At 37.2% G+C, this 21,262-nt stretch overlaps 1 protein-coding gene across 6 annotated transcripts; it reads right to left on the reverse strand.

Annotated features, from left to right (window-relative positions):
• Positions 1-3,926: 3,926 nt before the first annotated feature.
• On the reverse strand, positions 3,927-19,800 carry GPATCH1 (G-patch domain containing 1). Of its 6 annotated transcripts, none has more exons than XM_085072119.1 (20): positions 19,670-19,800; positions 18,459-18,593; positions 18,088-18,173; positions 17,551-17,711; positions 17,090-17,187; positions 16,899-16,957; positions 16,328-16,573; positions 15,395-15,542; positions 14,581-14,660; positions 13,366-13,570; positions 12,454-12,741; positions 10,506-10,687; positions 10,118-10,245; positions 9,722-9,855; positions 9,231-9,400; positions 8,366-8,576; positions 7,538-7,648; positions 6,941-7,065; positions 6,259-6,404; positions 3,927-4,237 (listed from the first exon to the last, which is right to left on the reverse strand). In XM_085072119.1, the coding sequence occupies exons 3-20, from the start codon at positions 18,097-18,099 to the stop codon at positions 4,216-4,218; spliced, it is 2,526 nt and encodes an 841-aa protein (XP_084928245.1). In that variant the 5' UTR covers positions 18,100-18,173; positions 18,459-18,593; positions 19,670-19,800; the 3' UTR covers positions 3,927-4,215. The 6 variants fall into 6 exon arrangements, with proteins under 6 accessions (XP_084928245.1, XP_084928243.1, XP_084928242.1 ...); XM_085072117.1 differs by having other exon boundaries at positions 8,366-8,573; positions 19,633-19,774; XM_085072116.1 differs by having other exon boundaries at positions 19,633-19,774.
• Positions 19,801-21,262: the final 1,462 nt, after the last annotated feature.

The following is a 21,262-nucleotide window of genomic DNA, read 5'->3' on the forward strand; positions in this document are numbered from 1 at the left end:
GGTAAACCATCTTCTATTTCCATGATTATTCAAATAATTTCAATCAGATTTTTGTTTAAGTACCAAGAGATTTTAGAATCAGTCAGAAAGTAGGCAACATAAACTCCTTTCATTATGCGTTCTTTCATTTGCCTTCAATATGAGAATAAAATCTTGTACCTCTGACTACAATTGCCCTTTTTGACACCAAGTCTCAGATCCAGAGCTGCTCCCTCACAAGGACTTTCACTGGAAGGAGCTATCCTGCTAACTTGGCAACTCTTGATAACAGATAAAACTTGAAAGTAAATTTATTTTTCATTTTTGCACTTATTTTCTTCGTGTGTGTCAATGTACTAACAGACACCAGAATGATTAGAAATGTCCCTATGATCAAAGAAAAAAAATACATCAAAGCTACTGTGTGTTCTTGGTCTCTTGAGTAAAAAAGTCTTGCAGTCAAAACTGCCCTTCTAGACTTAGGCAGTCTTTGTCTGCTGCACACACTAACAATCTTTGTTTTCCAAAAGATATGCAGACTATCAGTTCACAGAGATACTGTTTGTTGTCAAGAGGAACTTCAAATGCTTTCTCAGTACAGCCAGCCATTTGGTATCTACTCTTTCAAAGGGGAAAAAAAGGGAATGCCAGAGTGAAAATTGTAAGGGCTGGCCTAGGTCCTCATGATCCAAGTCCATCATACTCTCCTGAATTCTAATTGTTTCAGCTGTTTCTGTAGGGGAGGAAATTAGGCTTGTCTTAAGATATCTTACATAATCTTGCCTATACATTGCTATCAAAAAGTTCCCAATACTCAGGCAAAAACTTTTAGATAGATTCTGAAAAGTAAGTATTGCTCAACAAGTGTTAAAAAAAACTTCCTTAGATAAAAATCACCAAGATAAAATTTCTTAAACAGAAATTAGACACTTCAGGCAAATGGCACATTATAGCCTTTCCAGCAAAAAGAACATTCATGGACCTGCAATACTTAAAAATTTAATGGATTATCTTATTTTTTGGGTCTTGATTCCAGTAAGCAAGCTGAATAGCATTTTGCTAAAGACAGAAAGATAGAAGTTCCAGTTCCAAGTTCAGGCAAAGCATGAAAGTTTGGAACTGTCAATCTGACAGTTATTAAACTGTAAATGTCATGACTAATACACTGAGACACTTATTTTTGTGTCTCCAATCTACAATATTTGCTTACAGTTGCCACGTTTGTTTACTTTAGACCTCGTCATTAAAAGATGTGATTTTTTTCCTTCTAGATTTCCTGGTTTCTTTGAGCTAGCCATCCACAGCTCTTGGATAACATAATGCTGCTAAGATGAACTTTGTCTGGACTTCTCATGCGTTTGGGCTTCTTGGGCTTTTTCGGTATGCCTGGAGAAAGCTTTTGGTTATGGTAGAAAACTAGCACTGCACAACAGGAAATCAAAATTTTAGACAGTTTATTAAATGATTTCATCTGAATTCATTGCAACATTAATGCACTACTACTCATTGCCAAGTCTTAGATTAAGTCATAACTGCTTAATATATGCCAGATCTCAACCCCTGTTACACAATGGCTTCAAGATCACGGGCATGAATTATTAGAAGGTCTGTGCGAGCAAGACCATTGTTAAGCTAAGTAGCAAGCAGGCCATATACAGGCTGCAGTAGTTAGCTTCCCTGAGTACGCCTCGTGAGAAAGTATCAAAAGATGCAGCTATGTAAAGAATATATGGGAGGGAACTTGTGATTAACAAGGAATGAGGGGGAAAACCCTGTGGATGTGAGAATGGAATGTAGAAGAAATGTAAGCTGTAACTGCTGCAATTAACGAGTAGATTAGTGATTAATAAATATAAGCACTGTAACAGTATATCAAGAGCACACGCGTTAAAATAAAGGGAGCTTGCTTTAGACTTATATTAAGTCGTGTGTGAGTTCTCTCTTGCCTTTTCTCAAACCCCTGCAATCTGCTTAGCACAGATACAATTGTCATTTGCTTGCACAGTACTCATGGGTTCACATATCTTAACAGCTATCTTAACAGATTTAATTTAGATTTCATTACCTGGCATCTGTACACTTTCCCCATTCAGATCTCACCATTCCTCTCCCCAGGGTGAATGGAGTTTTAGGGAAACCCAGACAACTACACAAAGCTCAAGATGAGCGAGAAAAGAGTGGGCATCAATTGAGATTGAAATAAAAGGAAAAACACAGTGACAAGCATGAAAACATCATGGCCATGCTGGTAACAACTGCCCCACCCCTAATTTACCCTTCTCCACAATCAATCCTGTACATAAACAAGTCAGAAAAGGAACTTTCAAGATAACAAGTAAATTTTGTGTATCAACTTTCACATTTTAAAATATTAATAAACTAGAAATCTTATTCAGTGTATGCAACATGTACTTACAATAGTCACCCTTTAATATCCTAAAACATGTTCCACGCATGAAATAGGTGTTCTCCTGTTAACTGTGATTGCAAAACCATTTACAGCTGCTATTTTTAAACTTCAGTAAAATATCTTCAGAAGGCTCCATGATGATTCAGTCTTCATGCCTGTATAACACTCCTTGCTTAACTCCAGCTTGGGGATTCCTTGCTTAATTTCAGCTCTAAACTTAATGGTTTTTTTTTTTTTAATGTGTTGTTGCTGCATTCATAATATACACAAAGCTTCAATGCATAAGAACATGAAAGTATTTTTGTGTCCTCAAAGCAAAAATGGCAGGAGATCACAGTATCACTGTGTCCTACCAGAATTTTAAATGGAATCCGTAAAGAAACAAAGCAACATTTAGGAACAGTTTTCGAAGAGATTATTTTTGACAGTTTAGTCCACAAGGGGGAGTATGAAAGCAGGAACCATAGGAGAATGTATCCAAAGTTTCACTTGCCCGAGCAAAGCTCACATCCTTGATACTACCTTGGAGCAGAGTTAGCGAATCTGGTTCATTAAAAATTGTTGATGGATGGGGATAGTGTATTTATTTTTCTGGAGGTTTGTTTTGGTTTGTTTTCCAACTCTTCTTCTCAAAAAAATCAACTTGAAATCCCATTAAGTCTCTCAAATGTTTCAAACACTCATTTCCTTGATTCTGGCCCATCAAAACGCAGAACATCGAGTTCCTAGGCCACATATTTTAGCCAAGACCATTACAACTTTTGGCAAAGATATTTTGAAAAGTCTTCACTCATATGGGAGTTTGCTCATGACTATCAAGCATGTGTTTGTGTGACAGAACTAACAAACACCAGCTGCCATATGCATTAACCACACAGAAGGCAACAGAGCTTTTCATCCCTGGGCTGCCAGCAGCCCCCCGACACCAGCTTCCCAACTCCCTGTGGGTGTAGGGCTCAGCCCACCCCAGCCCCACTTGCATTTCTCAGACCACCTGAACCTGCAGCTCCTGCCAGGGCTCCAAGCTAGCCCCAGAGCTGCTCCCCACCACTCACGGGCAGCTCAGTATTATTTCATTGTGCGTATTTAATTTATTCTACAATATGACAATTGTGGTCAAAAAGTAGCAGAAACAGTTTGCTTTATAACTACATAAAAGAAGGCAGATTATAATCATAGCACTAATCTTTTAATACATTAGTCGTAACAATTTGTGTGAAATGAACTGCGCAGGGCCAGGACTTGGACTTGATGATCCTGATGGGTCCCTTCCAGCTCAGCATATTCTGTGATTCTATCAAAGATCATTGGTTTAGAGAAACTATAGTAAATGTTATACAATTTGGAGAGGCAAAAATAATAGCCGGATACTCCAAAACGGCAATGTCAAATTCTGCATTAGACTCATTAAAAATACTTGCAGCCAATAAAAACTTTACGTTGCCTAAAGTTTCAGCTTCCTAACTTAAATCAGACTGAAACTTACTCTCCAGCAATTTAGAGGTACTAGGCATAAAAAATTATCACTGTACAAAACTTATTTGTAACAATAAAGTTTATTAAAATGCTTTATTTAATTAAAACAGAGCCTGCAGTTGGTTCAGATTATTATGCCCAGAAAAGGGTCTTTTCAATGTTCTATAATCCATACATTTTTAACTCACGAAACATCATAAAATAAACCTATGCACATTTACTTTCAAAGAAATTCAATATGAATACTGTATCTAGAGTGCTTCACATTATATACCACTGATCTACCATCATGGAGGAGATCAAAAATTTGAGATGAAGTCACACAATACTGAAGAAAGCAAGAGAGATCTTCAATACTGAAGTTGTTTTAATCTAAAAGAGAGAAAAAAAAGAAAAAGGTCACACTAAACAGTCACACACATTAAGAACACTTCATTACTTGAGCAGTCTCTTAAACCTTAGTTTCAGAGAGAGATCTGAGTTTTATTAGACAAAAGCATTTTCTCAGTGATGAGAGCCATGCAAATGCAAAGGTTCCAAAGCAACTGCTTGCACAAAGAAGTCTGTTTTGTGCAAAATGCATAAAAACCTATTTTAGCTATTTAGAAATCTAAATAGTAGTTTGTTTCTTAGTAACAAAACACCAATACATAACTGACACTCAGTTCCAAAGAAATGGAAGGCAGAGCCTTTTCAAATGCCAATTGGTACATACCCATTCCACTTCACACCTCGAACCCAATTACTTTGCCACTAGAACAGATGGATGTGGTATTCAACAAATACCTTGAGACCTCTTCTTCAGCTAATGAGACACTAAACAGAAGCCAATACAGTGACTGTTCCACATGGGATGTGTTTGAAGCTGACTATAATCTGCACTAGAGACAGTTACATTTGTTACTGCTTTACTTCAAGTATGTGAGCAAAATATTGAGAACCACACTTTTCCAATTTTCACATTTATGTTAGCACTGTCTTCAAGTCTCCAGTTTATAAAAATGTAACAGCACACTCTAAATTTAGAAGACATGTACATGACTCAAGCGTTGTTGTGCTTGCTTCACTGTCCCTTGCTGAAGCACAGACTAGGTTAAGCATTGGTGCCACACAACAAATCTATCTGAATGGCATCTTAGCAGACAATGTTTCTTCCAATGCTCTGTTGGAGGTTGGGGGAGTTGGAATTTTCCTCCATCCGGTTACTAGGAGACAAATGGCTGGGTGCTCAGAGCTATTAAGTCTTTTGTAAGAGACAAAGACTCTGGGCTGGGTGTGGTGTGGAGAGGAAGCCCTCCCGGCCAGATGGACACTGGTTCGTCAGACACTGGGAGGAAAGCAACTGTTTTTGACTTCTGGCTGTGACCGCGGGAGATCCAACCATGCTCTGCTTTCTCCTTCTGGCTGGGTGAGCTTTTGGCTGGGGAAAGGTGTGGAATCCAATCTCCTTTCCCCACCGGAAGTGCACGTTTTCCCGGCTGTGTTTTGCGGCACCTGTGGGGGAGCCTGGCTGTCCCTGCCACCCACCCGGCTATCGCCGCACGAGACCGCGGCATCTGCCATGACTGCAGAGTCCCTGCTACCTCGCTGGCTAGCCTGGGAGAGAGAGCCAGCCCCTGCCCCTGCCGCTCCGCTCACCGCTCCAAGCTGCCTGCCTGCCTCTCAGCCCGTCCGCCATTACCAGCTGCGTGAGACAAACGTGACCCTGCGCCACAGCGCCACCTGCAGCTGCTCGGCAGTTATCGCACCTGCCCTGCCCAGCTGGGAGCTCAACAGCGCCCCTGCTGCTTACACCGTGATTACACCAAACGGGAAAGTGCTCAGCAGCGCAAAAGACATCTGCTACTGGTTTTCTGGTTCTATTTGTTGTTGTTATTCTTGTTATTGCTTGCTTACTCTGCTATAGATACTAGTAAAGAACTGTTATTCCTTTTCCCATACCTTTGTCTGAAAGTTCTTGATTTCAAAAGGGTTTACCTCTCTTAGCAGACACTAGTCTTTCAAACCAAGACATGCTCCCAAATAAAGAGAAGTAGATGAAGTAATGAAAATATGAATGTCCACCTGCACTTGTTCAATTTTAAATTCCAATTCAAAATACCTTCCAAAAATATCAGTCATCTTTAATTATAATGTCCATTAGCCCAGCCAGGGCTGTGTATTTGGTAGCCTTTACTTTAAGAGGTTTCTATCCTAAAATTAATTACCCTCTAGATTAAAACATCTAATATTGGTAATCTTTCCTCACCAAAGTGAGCAGTATTTTATCTTCATAAAGAAACTGGCTGATTCACATTTGCTGCAATTAGGTTCACTAGAATGACAGCTCATAAACTGATGTTTTAGTTATTCACTGCAGAATTTGCAAGTGTTTAAGTAACCTTTCTGCTTACCTTCTTAGAAGTTCTTTAGGCGACACGCCTGTGGTATCTGTATCACTCAGGCTGTCACTGCTATCTGTAGTGTTTGAGCTGCTGTCTTTTTCTGATTTTTTATTCTTATGTTTTCCTTTGTTTTTCTGTTTCTTATGCTTCTTTTTCTGTAAAAAGAAGAGAAATAATCCTTTACTTCCTTGTGAAAGACTTGGATTTTTCTGAATGTCAACAAAATAAAAAAGTTGATTTCAGTATGGACTCAAAACTTAACTGAAACAGAACACTTATCAATGATTATTTACCACTACTCAAACTGAGCTAAAAAACCAATTATAAACCAAAATTCTTTTAACCCAAGCACTCAACTCCCCCTAGAACAGAAGTTTCATTACCACTATTTGTATATAAGCCATGAATGCAATTCCTAGAATGTGCCTGACATCTTTGCCATAGAACATGAAACTACCCACAATACTGTACCTGTAGTCACATATGTACACATGGAAAAAGCAGCATCATAGCAGTATAATCTTCTGGTTTCAAAACATCAGATAAATTCTGTTGCTTAAATTCTAGTCCCAGTGTATATATATATATATATATATATATCTTTTCCCTACAACCAATCATAAATAATAGAAAATTTTGAAAGGCAAATCAAAGAATCAATAAATCAAAAATCAGTATTTAAATGTAATACCTTTTCCTTTTTGTGTTTGTGTTCTTTCTTAGTCTTGTGCCTCTCTCTGATTTTCCTATGTTTTGCTCTCCTACTAGGCCCAGGAAAACTTACTGGCACCACCGTTTGTTGTTGCCAAGTAGTGCCTAAAGTACAAAGCAAATTCGTAAAGAATTTTTAAACAAGACAAAGAAAGGGTTATTTGGTTATTACATTCTGTATTACTTTTAACCTAATATGATAGTTAAACAAATAAAATCCCTAAGCTTTAAAATGGAAATTACACGTATAAAACTCCTAACTGCAACATCCCTATTGTAATTAAATGCCTTTGCAATCTGTTATAAAATGAAATTGCAAGGCTGTCCTATATTTTTACATCAATTTTTTATCATTGCCTCTATAGACTTAAAAATGGTACACAGGCAAAGAGGTTCCTGTTGGAGGGTAATAGCATGGCAATAAAATGTTTGCTGATGCCGGTTTGACAAAACACACATTTAAGAGAGAGTAGTGCCTATTCACAAATGTTTGGGTTTTTTTTTAAGAGAGGTATAATGTATCTTATAGACAATTTCAATGTGCAGAATTGACACTCTAGATGCTTACAGAACCTACCAGCAGAAAAAGCTGGTGGCAGCTTTGGTCCAAATTCTTCTGTTGCATCCAGCTCCTCCTTTGAAGTAGGCAACAAAGAAATGCCAGAATCAGTTGTAGCAGTTGCACTCTCTATGAAAAAAAACCAAAACCAGCTATAATTGAAAGGAAACTAAGGAAATACTTTTTCCAAGAAGTGCTGAAGAAAGTTCAAGGAGGCTTTCTAAAAACCATTAAAAAAGCAAACTGATCAGCATCCTCTATCTCTATGGACTGCTTTGGCCAACTGGGTAGCTGACATTCTGAAACATGTCAATATACTATGGGTTTTTTTTCTTTTAAATCAAAATTTACCTCTTAAACTATACAATTATTAATTAAATATCAGAGCATTTGTTTGCTTCCATTTTGTAACTCAGTACTATTTTTCCATTATTCAGAACAAATAAAAAACTCCACGAGATGTAGAAAGTTAATAAACATTAAAAGTTAAATGTTAATAGGACGAACTCTAACAGTAAGTGGACAAAGTATTTTCATTTTAAGTATATTCTAACACTAGATGCTTTGATCCCCCTGACTGTATAACAGGCATATTCCATAGGGCAATTTGCTTGTAAAAATCTACACAAAAGGTACACAGAAACACAAAGAACACTGTAACATTTAAGGCCTTATTCAGTGCTGTATTATTCACATTTTCTACATGGATAGCTCCGCCAATCTCAGATGATCTGCACAGGAGCACAGCATTGCCCTAACAGTCCAAGAATGTGTGATTCAAAAAATGAAACTTTTACAAGCTATTTATTTCATGTTGCATAAAAATGAACATCCATTAAGTACTACCTTGTACATTAGAGGAAAAACTGTCTGGCACATCAACTTGCTTGGTGGTTTCTGACTCTCTTTCTGAAGTACTTGGTTGCTGTTCTTCAATACTCTCTTCTTCTGAGGAAGATGATTTTTCATCTGAGGAGTTCACAAAGATGGCCTTAAACAAGTCCATGGGTGGTCGTCCACTTTCTTCTTCCAGATTCTTATCTTCATTAGCAACCTGCTAAATACCATCATAACAAACTGTATTTAAACATTAAAGAAACTATTAATCTCTCTCTGGTAAGGAATAACTTCAAGCATGCTGACAGCATTTACAAAATGTTTGGAAGGCACAATAGCTGTAAAATAAACAATCTTAGTCCCAAATAGTAAAGCTCTGAAACACCACGGTTTCTGTGTTCTGTAAATAATGCAGTTTGTGAAGATAGATGCCCACATATTATAAATTCTAATTTATTAATTCAAACTTCAACTATATAATACTAAATTTAAGCAAAAGGAAAACCACTTTTCTCCCCAGACTACGCACTCTCCTCTATGGAAAGGAGAAACAAATATATTCTGTGCCTCTAAGCAGAGTGGTGGAAAAGGGACTGAATTTAGTTCCCAGACTACTGAGCTACATTTTTTCTTCTCTTAAGCTCTGCTTCAAGTATAATCAGATCTGCGGTCCTTGTAAGCTACAAACATCTTGCATCCCTGAGTCATAACCTCAAAATTCTTTAAAGTGCCATCTCATGCCTTTGCTCATCCTGAGTTGGCACTTGCGCAAACTGATCTATATTAAATAAATTCATGTATTAACCAATCTTATTTCTGGATTGTCAAGGTTTACAGCTATTCCCGTTAAGTTCAAACCATGTTGTAAACTCACCAGAGTGGGACGAATTTCATTTGTCCCAGTTCCACATTCTTCTGTTGCTGGCACTGGTGGCTGCTGCTGAACATCAGTTTTCGACCCAGCGAGACTAATGAATTCACTAATAGAATCTTTCTTCTCCTTCTCTTTATCTGACACATCCCACCTTGAAGGTTTCTTTGGTTCTAAAACATCCAAAATATTAAAATCACCTGCATGCCAAATTGTTCTGCATTTCATGGCCTACTTGATTTTAAATTACCCTGCTTCTTCACAGGACATTTTTTAAATCTTTCTCATGAATGCTTGACATATAAATGTCTTCTAGATAGAAGAAATTAGCATTATTTCACTAACTTCAGTTTCTACGCCACTGAATTTTTATTTCCAATTTGTTTGGGTTTTTTTAATAAAAAAATCATGGGGCTAGGTTCTCAATGAAAAAATGCTTTTTCTGTACTATTATCTCATGTATAGCTAAATATGTAAAGTAACAACAAACTTACGGTTGAGACTGTTACTCTCTTGGATTTTTTCATTTGTTCCTTGAGTTACAGATGTGGTGGGCTCAGGCATAGTTAAGAAATTAAAAACAGAATACTTGTCTCGTTTCACTTTTGGCAAACCCACTACAGAAGAACTAGAGGGAAAGAAAATTGTTTGCTGATTATTGTTTGCAACATGCAGAAGTCCTCAAATCATCTACAAGCTGAAGCACCTACAGTAGTCCTTCAAATGCGTGCTATTTTATCAGAGTTTCATGTTTTATGATGCAAATAAAAACATCGGGCAGTTCTGTCTTACATTATCACACAAGAAAACATCAAGCACATTTTCCACAAGCAAATTAAAAACTCAGTATTTTTTTAAAGTGTTAAAAATACAAGTATCAATTATCTTACTCAGGATATGGATCACGAACATTAAATCTTTTACACAGCAGCTTATCAGGATGCCATTCAAATTTGTCTCTTGTGAGTTTGCCAAACATCTTCATCTTCACAGCCATTTCCTTATCATCAGTATCATTCTGAAAAAGTCAAACATTTATAGCTGCTAAATATGTAACAACTGATTGAACTGTTGTAAGACTTAAGAACAGGAGAAACCATAAATATTTAAATGCTGTTTAACAAATCACTGTTCTGTATGCACCAAGTCTTTTCAAAAGCTGCTAAACAAAAGGGCAACAAAATAGTGACATATGTATGTAAGAGTTTAAAAGAAAAAGTCAGGGCTAAGGCAACAACTGAAGCTCCAACGTATTAAAAGACTGTAAACAGAATATACCTCTTGGTCTCGAGGAACTTCAACTTTGTCAACATCATCTTCATATTTGGCCCGGGTAAATCTGGATGACAGCGTTGAATTTGAGGATCTGTAGAACATTGCTGCACGAAAGAACTCTTCCTGTTCTCTTCCTCGCTCCCATTCTGTCATATTTGGGTCTAAAAAGTGCTCCAATGTATCTACTGTAAGATAAGGAGAGAAACGCTTAGCAGAGATTACAGCTTACTTCGGTTCCACACTTTTCGACAAAAAAAGAGGTAATAAGCAAATAAGCACACAAGTATTTAATGAATATTCAGTGTAAGGGTAGTATTAACCTCAACTGGTTAATCCCTGTTATATGGTGGTAGTTTTTCAAAATAGCAAGAATGACAGCATTTGCCAAATGCAAAATTGGTATTTTAAGTAATTTTACTTGTAAAACTGATTCCTTACTCACTGCCCTCTAAAGAATGTTCAACACTTAATGGATTTAGCACATTGTTAAAACAAAAAGTATAATCCAAAGCTTTTATCAAATAACTAAAACATAGAATGAAAGAGTTTAAGCCTGGCTAGACTTTGGTAACTTTTATGGGGCTTTCTGATATATAATGTGCCCACTGATAAATACAGAGTCTGGACACAGGTTTACAGGAACAGATTTACTTTTTCTCCCAACAGGAAGAGGAAATAACACCAGCCAAGCAAATACAGTAAAACAGACCTTTAATCATTCCAGTTATTTATACCTTTCCACATTTCCATCATTATGATGAAGGAGGCACTTACAGTCATAATACAGTCATAATTGAGGATACTCAATTTTACCCAGGGAAAATCCCAGTCCTGAACAGAGAAACTATGGGTTCAAAGCTCAAGTAGTCTGTCCCAATGTGAAGAGGCTACTGACCAGAAAATATTTATTTTATTTTACATAATGAAAAGGACCTCTAAAAAAAACCCCAAACCACAACAAAACAACAAAACCAGGTTTTCTACCTGTCACTATATGCTTTCCTGTCTTAAATTTTCCTGGTGTCCATTTTCTTCTTCCCCAATAGCCCCTGTGTACTTCAAAATTTGAAAAAAAAACCCAACCATTTTTTGGAAGTTTATTTTAAGGCAATCTAGAGTCATGGGTTGATGATAAACCTCCTAGATAAAATCCAACCTTTTATGTCTTACAGAAAAATCACAGTACTGGAGAACTCACCACAAGGCATTATAAGTACCTCGTTTAAGCTAAGATACACCACGGGATCATTTAATAGTGAAAACCCAAACAAAATGGAAGGAGATGAAATAGCATGAAAAGACATAATGAAGGAGGTTGGATTTTTTTTGGCGTTGAGTAAGAGCTCTGCAGGTATGCTATGCTTTTACAGTCATAAACTTTTCTGAAAAGAATATAAGCAACAACAGAAGTTTGAGTATCCAAAGGACATGTAATACAAGCTTTGACAAGCTTGTACTTGTACTTTGACTTCATTCACTTTAGCGTCCTTATCTCTCCCTGGTACACAGCGTGTGGGATTTCTTTTGATTCTACTGTCACCCAATCATCTTTCTGCCTCTATATGATCTGTCAGTTTAACTCCTAAAGGAGAAACAAACTAAATGAAAAGACTTGTTCCACTGACCAAAGCGGAAGTATATCTTGGCAAATGAAATAAAGGAAATCTAGGAAATTAAGTAGAACTTAACTTCTGCTACATCATAGCAGTATGAAATGGAATGCCTAAAATCAAGACTTGCTGACAATTCAATAACCAAGCAGTTTTCCTGAAATCAACATGACTTAATATCAGTAAAAATTTCTGCTAACATTGGTCTTAAAAGAAAGGGAGAAATGCTGTGGAATTAAGGAAAAGAACTCACAGCGAATATAAAATGCATTGGGACAATAAAAAAGGGGAGGGGGGGCGGCAGAGGGGAGAGAAAAAAAAATTAATGAAGAAATTTCTACCTTTTTCCCCTTGTTTAAGACTTTTCACAAAATTTTCATATCTTTTTTGTTTTTCTGGATTTTTTGCGAATGGTTTGAAGTCACTAGAACCAGCATTTGCTAATTGCCCCCCCAGCAGCATTTGCCATTTGTGAGCAGCATTTTCTGGGGAGGCTGGCTGGAATCTGCTATTTCGTGACTGCTGAGACACTGTTTTTGCTTTCATGTGTTGTTCAGATGCTTGTTTCATTTCTTTGAGTCTTTCTCTATCTTTCTCAGACAGATATTCCAAAACAGAAGGAGCAGGACCTAAAGCAAAAAAACAAGCAGTAAAAGATAAATAAAATGAAAAATTACTACAACTATTTCTTCCACTTCAGTAGAGGAAAAATCCCTACCACATGCACATACGTTCAGATAAAATGCCCTTAAGCACCAATTAACAAGAAAATGGCATGCACAGCAGATAAAAATTTGGCCATTATTACATCTTTTATGCTATTTACCACACATTTACAGGTAACTTGATAAAGTTTACTATTGTAGATACAAATGTGAGCCACAGTTACAAATTATCTTTTTAGTGTATTTGAATGTATTTCAGTGAAACCTCATTTCACAGAAAAAATCCTCGCAGCCTACTATATTCATAAAAGGCCACAAAAAAAACCCCAACCAAACACAACAAAACACAATCCAACACACACATTTTGTCTTTAAAATATTTAAGTAAGCAAAAATACAGACAGCTATGTCAACAATTCAACTGCTGAGATTAAACTGAACAATGAAATGGTATTCTAGCTATGGTAACTAGATTTGATATATTTATGTTAGAAAACAAGCATTCAAGGCCAGACCAAATTCTTATTGTTCCATAAACAAACAGGGGGTGCGAAGCACAACAAAAGGTATGGTCATGTATCTCAATACCTTTTAGCTCAGTCTCTCCTAGCTGTTCCCTTCTCTGAGCTGCATTCAAAGCATGCCTGCTTTGCTGTGTTGGATCACTCTCAATTTTCCCAGCTGATTCCTCCAATGCCTTCTGTAAATGGCAGTTTTCATTCCCAGCTATTATCACAGGTCGAAAGTAATGGACTGGTCTGTAATTTCGTGGCAGGCTAGGTGGTGGATAAATCTGGGGGGAAGGGGCAACAAAACAAAAAAATCAACTGAGAAAGAGAGACAACTTTGTATGCACCATCTATAAATGTGTTTCAGATAAAGTCAGCTCAACCCAAACATTTCTCAATTTACATCTTAGCAGTAGAAACAGACAGTACAAGCTACCAATTCCTTTAGACCCAGTCAGTAAATGGTATACAAGCTCTGGGAACAAATATATTGACAATATGTAACAACTGTGAACAAACAGGAAAACATGCATATTAGGTGACAGAAAAATTAACAAGAGTCATAGGAATGCACTGCTTTTATTTGAGAAAATACCTCTTAATATTGCTTAATAACTATTTTTTTTAAACTGAAGTCAAATGATTTAATCAATTAATTGGACTACCGAGCACTTCCGTGCTTATGTTTTAACGACTTTCAAAGTGTTTTTTCCCACATTCTTCACTCACACTGTTACTTCAAAGGTTATCCCTGTGCTCCCTTTATGATGCATTATATGTATCACACAAACATTCCCTCATTACAAGAGTACCCTGTCATACAATTATGTTTGTCATTCTAATTTATGTAAATATATATGACATGAGTTATGTAAACCTGAAAATGTGACTAAGAAATTGTCACCCAAATAGCAAGATGGACAAAGCATGAGGTCTGATTTTTACAGAAAACTGAATGGTATATATGAAAGATCTAGAACCAAAATATGGAGTATTTTTTTGTTTTGAAGTTAAATGAAACCATTCCTCCAACTTTATGGCAAGTAGCAGTAAATAGTGTGGAAGGCATTTGTTCAAAGCCAGTATCCAGGCAAAGTTTAAATACCTTCGAAGTCTGATAAATTTTAGGTTTCTATGGAACAGCCTCCAATGCTACAATTTTGTTCATTCAGCACTTTTTACTGGTGACCTGAACATTTATTTCTAAGAACAGAAAAACACTAAGAAGCAGTAGAGTCCACACAGTTCACATGATGAATTATGTTATGAACATAAAATATTGCTACCTGCTTACCTTGATTGGAGCTGGTGATTTTGATGCCAAGGAAAAACCATCCAGGATTTTGCCTACATATTTAAATTCTCTTTCAGGCCCTACAAAACGACCAGAGAAGTGGTCAATATTTATAACGTGCCTGTTAGGCAATTTTTTTTTTCTGAATATTTTCCATTTGTCACTATCTATTATGAATCATAATTGTAGTGCATTGTCTTCACCACCTGCCATTTAAAATTAAGGTTTCTCATCATGGATTAGTATTATACAACCAAAAACTGCTACCAGAGTGGTTGCTGTAGGTTGGACATGGCTTATAGTGAAGCAACAGTATCCATACTGGGTGCAGCTAACACTATCAGTACCATTAATGTGTTCAACTAACATGAATAGGTACTCCAGAATTTACTTCAGTATTTCATGCACTTAAATAGTACAGTAAAAATAAAGTGGTACCAAGATAATATTTACAAAAATTTACTGAAAATACAAATTTTATTTGAAAAATAGCTCTCTTTTCAAGTGCTGTGTTGTATTTTGTAACCATGATTCACGATCATTTGTTTTCATCAGTGAAACTGAATGCCTTTATCTCACAAAGCAGCACATATTATCCTTTTGAAAATATGTTTTGAGGGTTTAATCTACACTGGGGTAAGTGGAGGACTCTGGAAATTATTTCTGTAATAAAACACTTCAATATAGAAGGAGGACTAGTTCAATTTTCAGGTATCAAGGCTGAAAATTAAAATATATGGCAAATAGAGACTACATTAGGGTTTCTTTTCCCCCAAAATTACAATAGCTCTTTAGATAGAACCACAGTTCTTACTTTTTTTGGACTTATACTGTTTCGGTGCTGTCCAGCCATACAAGCCATCTCCAGGCTCTTCATCCTTTAGAACTGTATCATATTTTGACGGTGTGTCAGTTGCATAAATATCATCATCTTCCTCCTCTAAAGCTCCTACACCAAAAGCCTAAAATACGTATTTAAAATGAGAACTCAAAAGAGTAAAAGTATTTTTGTCACATACCAGAACACATCTACATGTGTATCTATTCAGCTATATTAAATCTATTGTACAAATATATATACACTGGGAAAAATGTAGTTTTACCACAAAAATTGAGATGGAAAAAAAACTCCACACCTCAGTGAACACAAACAAACACAGTCCACTCCCTCAGCAGGGAGAGACAGCAAGTTTACTTGGTATGGGACAAGCACAGCAGACTAGCTTCACCAAAATAACATGTGCAATCTGACTAAAAGCAGGTTAAGTTCTCAAAAGGAAAAAACATGTCAGTTAACATGGAAATTAAACAAGCAGAATTCTCAGAAAACATGAACTGACAGTGCTTTTAGACAAGAACTACAAATACCATGTAGTAACACTAAACCTCTCTAGCTGACAGATACAGCATTACCGAAAGTACAATAGATAAAAAACCGTAAACTAAAAACATACTGAATATTAGGTTTCTCTAATCAAAGTAACAGAAGACGTTTTTCCCTCCAACTACTCAGAGTCAGACTATTTTTATAGTTGCCTTTTACAGTTTAAGTAAGTGAAAGCATTTGAGAGCTCTAAGGATTTTTCCACATCTTCAAAATTAGTTTTAAAAAAATCCTATTCTCAAGCCCCACTTAACATTTCTTACAATAATACTACAATGACTAGGAGCTTTTCACTTAAGAAAAAACAAAATTTATTTGGATTTTACTGCACTAATAATAAAATGCATTTTTAAATGTCCTTACCTGACCTGTAATACCTAGTTTTCTTCCTTTACTGTGTCTCAGATCACCAAGTAAATTGCTTGTTTCTTCAGAACCACCTGTGAAAAGATTCAGGTGTTCTCTTCCAGATACGCCAAACAAAGCTTGTGAGGGGTCCAAACCCTTATAGCCAAGTCCATGGACATTCTCTTTTGGAGTCAAATCTACAGGCATTACATCTTTTGGTGCAAATGTCACATTCTCTGGCTGGTATTCATCCTCTTCATCCTTATAAAAAATAAAAGTTCATAGGAGCAAATATAACTAATAGTTCTGTATGTTGAGCTTTTACAACATTCAGTTAACATGAGCCTAGGAACGTTTAAATTTCCAAGATTGTATATGAACTACACCTATGTAGCAAAAGAAGAAATTTAGATATTAAAGTCTTCCTCCACATTAAGCATAGAAAGTATTTATAAACACTTTTAAGAAGATTTGAAACTGCATTTTAAAATACTGTTCAAGGACATTAAATAAGTGGGTTTGTTTTTTTAATCTGTTATCACATATTTTTACATAAGTCAACAAATAACTTTTGCCTGTTCAATACCTCAGAACCCTGAGACAGTCCAGATGGTAATGCACAACCATATATTTTCACTGCAGGATCTGTAAGAAGCATCATAACATCATATTACATTAATAAAAGGAGAGTTTGAAATCAACTTTCTAATCAGTCTATGAATGTTAACTTTCTACTAACAAGAAAGTTAACTAGCTCAGAAACTTCCCTGAACTTACCAGGTTTCTGCCTGCATGGCTTTCTTTTGACTCGTGGTCCAATTCCTTGTCCTTCTCTCCAGCCCATTTTTCGTAACAGTTCAAACCCAACCGTTGTTCTAAAAAAAACCCAAAAAAGCCAAAAGGAAACAAACCCCAAAATTACTTCAAACCAGACCTTTATTATTTATTGGTAAATAACGTACATATGTAACATTTGAACTTCTGTTTTTATAGCCCAGCTTAAAATCAAATCTGAATGTATTATTATTTGCATACACACTACCTTCCAGTTTATAAATGTTTATCTAGTGTAAGTCTGCACATTCAAAACAAAAATCCTGGTGGAGGTCACTTAGAAAATGTAACACTGTAGGATCTTCCATTCTCTCAAAATTACTGTTGTCAAACATTACTTTTCTAAGCAATACAACATTCTAAGTGAAAGAACCATTTAGGAAAATTTATGTGAATTTACTTACTTAGATGGTCCTATTAAATCATCAAATGCAGTGGTTCCTGGAATGGGAGCAACTACCCCTGCAATCTGTCTGGCTTTCTCCTTTATTCTGTCTTTAGCTTTTGATGCAAAATCTACTGTAGTTGTAATATCTTTCGGTGCTATCCCAAATTCACTAAGATCCTGGAAATATACACAAAATGAAAACATTTAGATTGAGCAACCCTCAAATTCTTAGTGTAATAGTAATGAAAATGACATATGACCTTCATATTGGCTAATTTTCTCAAGCCACTTATACAGTTGTTTTTTCAATAACGTCAGTGGAAATAGCTTAAACAGTTTCAAAAGTGTTTACATTTTCTGATACAGTGAAAGGGTTGAGTTCTGGTTTTATTTTTTAATACTGACACTACAGGAGCTTCAAAAGTGAACCTATGAAACAGTCTATATTACCTAGTAGTATAACAGTGTATACAAGAAGTAATTTTAAAGTTACTTCAATTTTTGCTGTCATAGCAACTATTTACGTAAGTTTTCAATTCCTTTCTAAATTTACCTCTTCATCCATGAAGTCTTCTGGTCCAAGAATGGTTCTGTCTGCTCTCTTCTGCCGTGATGATACAAAAGCTGAAGGTGTCCATCCTTTAAAGAGGGTAAATATTTAAGTAAGGTACTTAAGGCAACATAGTATTTGAAAACAATTCAAACATTTCACCTTTACATCTTAAGGATACATCAAAGGAACATTTGTAAAATTGCAAATGTCCAAAATCTCAAGGAAAAATAACTTCAGCAATAGCATTCCAACTATTTACAGTACAAGGAACAGCAGGAACAAAAATGCTTCATGACAGTTAACTTGTTTTCACTAATATGAAAATATAGTTCTCAATTTAACCACTCCCAGAAGACAGCAAAATATCTAACCTTCCTTTGTGCCAACAGTGTTAAAGTAACCAGCAGAAAAGCCACCAGTAAATGCTCCATGGAAACGCTGGTATCGTCCCTTTGCATCTTTAACAGTCTGCTCTTGAAGAGGAACTGGCTTTTTAATTCGTTCACCTAGAATCAGATAAATCAGAAAGCAAGACACCGCTTTACATGAAGAGGGACTTCCCACTTCCTCCAGAAGCCGTTTCTTCCTTACAAGTAAGAACAGGATCAAACACTAGCCACCCTGAAGTGGAAAGCTTCAGCAGTTTACATTTATTTCCACCCCACTGTAACTATTTGTATACACCGTTGGTGCACATTGCTAAAGGAAAAGCACGAAACATTCGCACCAAAACCCTTAATTCTATTGACTTCTGAGAACATTGGGTTTTTCCCATGTGAAAGGACACTTTTAGTTTTTAAGTATACAAGACCTCTGGCAGGATTTCTTCACTTCAGTAATTGTTTCAGAAATTACATATCAAAAGTGTCCAAAACCGATATATAATACAAAAGCTATAGACTTCGACATAAACATTTACCCCTTTTTAACAATATTTCTTGAATAAAGTGGCACAGACTTGGAGTCACAACTGTACATTAATCCTCCAACAATGCCCTGTCCATCTCATCTATCTAAGCATCGTGCGGTCAGATTAGCATAATTGAGTACACTTGAACTGCTATACTTGAACTGCACTTTTGTTGGTTTTTTGGTTTTTTTTTTTTTTTTTTTTTGAGGCTTGGGGAGAGAACAGAAGCAAAGACTGGCACCCAGCTTCACCCAGAGCAGCGCCTCCACAATCCGCGGGGTACCCCAGCCACATCCGCAAACCGGTATAGTGCCAAAAAAGCCGTTCTCCACTCCGTTCCCAGACTGCTCCCCCTGGGCCGGGCCAGATCCTCTCGCAGGACAGCACGGTTGCCGAGACAGGCCCCACGCTCCGCGGCAGCAGGAGGAAGGGAAAGCGGGTCTACGCTGGGTCCACACGCCGGAGTTTCCCAAGGTAAGGGCGGGAGAACCTTCAGCCGCGAACTGGACCGGACCGCGCAGGCCCTTCGGGACACCCCGCCCCAGCGCCTCACGCCGGGCCGCTTCCCAGTGCTCGCCACAACGCATTAACGGAGAGACGGAGGAGGAGCAAACGAACTCCCGGGGGTCCCTTACCCTCCTGCAGGGGCTGCAGTGCGCTTCCATAGCTCACCAAGTCCTCCTCGCTGTCGCTGCTCTCCGGCGCCGCCATGTTACCCAGCGGTGGCTGCGCGGGACACGGCGGCGTCACAAGGGGGAGGAGGAGCCGCCGGCCCCGCCCAGCCCACGGCACCCCCCCCCCCCCGAGAGCGGTGTCTCCCAAGGACCGGCACCCTTCACTCCCGGGACACCGCCGGCGGGACGGGACAGAGAAACGTTTAATGAATGTATTATGTACAAAGACTAGTATTCACCGGTAGGACCCAGGTGTTCAAAATTTGGATTTTAATTTCCATTGTTAACCCCCCCCAAAAAAACCAAACCAAAACGAAATACTTCAATTTGCGATGAAGATGCTATCAATCCGCAACTTTTGTAAGTATCACCAGTTTCTTTGAAATCCTTGAAAATAAATAAAAACACAGTCTTCAGAGATTCCTGCCCTTAACAGGTAAGGCTTCTGTGTATTCTCTAACCCAGTATTTCTGTCCATTTAAATACATGGAACTGGTTTCTTTCAAAGTGAAACTACCAGAGTTTCACGTGATTTCAGGTTTCATAGGAAATATTTACAGGGTTCCATGCAAACAGGGAGTACTCTGTTCTATTTAGGTCTCTAATTCACTTAGAAACAATATAATAGAAGCCACAGAAACATATCTACGTGCATTATCTTTTCTCATCATTACTAAGCACTTAGCTAGAACATTCAGTGGCAAAATGAGTTGTTAGCATATTTGCTGTTTCTCTTTGTTTAAGAAATAATTGTTCCTGAATAGTCGATACTACGTGACTTTGACAACACACCGGCTTAAATAAACCTTTTTTGCACTATGGTAATAGAAAATCTTTTGAGTGTTTTGTCTGAGGAGTTCAAAGTGTTGGAGTAATCAAATACTGAAACTTTTTTTCCTTTTAAACTTTTCTCAGATTGGAGTTGTGAAAAACGAGGTCCACTCTCCTGTTAGGAATTAAAAGGTTTAATAAAAGACAATAGGGGACAGAGAAAAGCAAAAGGTCAGCGCTGGATGCTTTGGCATTCAGCCAAAAAAGCACACCTGGTATGGACAGAGACACGCTTTACATACTCTTCAGCCTAATGCATATTCATAAAGAGTTATACATATTCATATTTTTCTCCACACTATTTTGCATGTTCTGGGAACTAATCCGCCTCCTCGGAGCATGCGCAGTCGTCTTTCATTGATTCTGTTATCACTCCCAGATTGTGATTCTGCAGGGGACAGGTGCTGATAGCTGGAGTGTCAGAGGCAGGGTCCGTTCGTGGGATGTTATCCAGTTCAAGCAGACAGTTCAAGCATTCTAATAAAACTATAACAGCTATTTTACTACTATTAAACTCAGCTAGTACTAGAAAGACCTTAGTCATCATTACACAGCAATTTTTTCACAACCAGGGTACCTCTATAAGAAAAGAATTAAAATAATACACATAGTATCCCTTGTAATGTTTGCGAAAAGCCAACATTATGATATATATTTATCACAGAGTTACTTTTGCATCTCAGTGGTATTTCCTTCTCCATGGTAAACTCTCTTGTTTACAATTATTAAACCAGGTGACAATTGCTATTTATAGCTGTTA

The sequence above is a fragment of the Lichenostomus cassidix genome, chromosome 11 (assembly GCF_008360975.1).
Source record: "Lichenostomus cassidix isolate B80296 chromosome 11, HeHo_3.0, whole genome shotgun sequence".
Classification (NCBI taxonomy): Eukaryota; Metazoa; Chordata; class Aves; order Passeriformes; family Meliphagidae; genus Lichenostomus; species Lichenostomus cassidix.

Coding starts and splice junctions, on each gene's coding strand:
- GPATCH1 (XM_085072114.1), bottom strand. CDS start 19,584: ATGCGTTGTGGCGAGCACTGGGAAGCGGCCCGGCGTGAGGCGCTGGGG. Junction 16,574..16,898: donor GACTGTCTCAGGGTTCTGAG/GTATTGAACAGG, acceptor ATTTTTTATAAG/GATGAAGAGGATGAATACCA. Junction 4,238..6,258: donor CCTAAAGAACTTCTAAGAAG/GTAAGCAGAAAG, acceptor TCTCTCTTTTAG/ATTAAAACAACTTCAGTATT.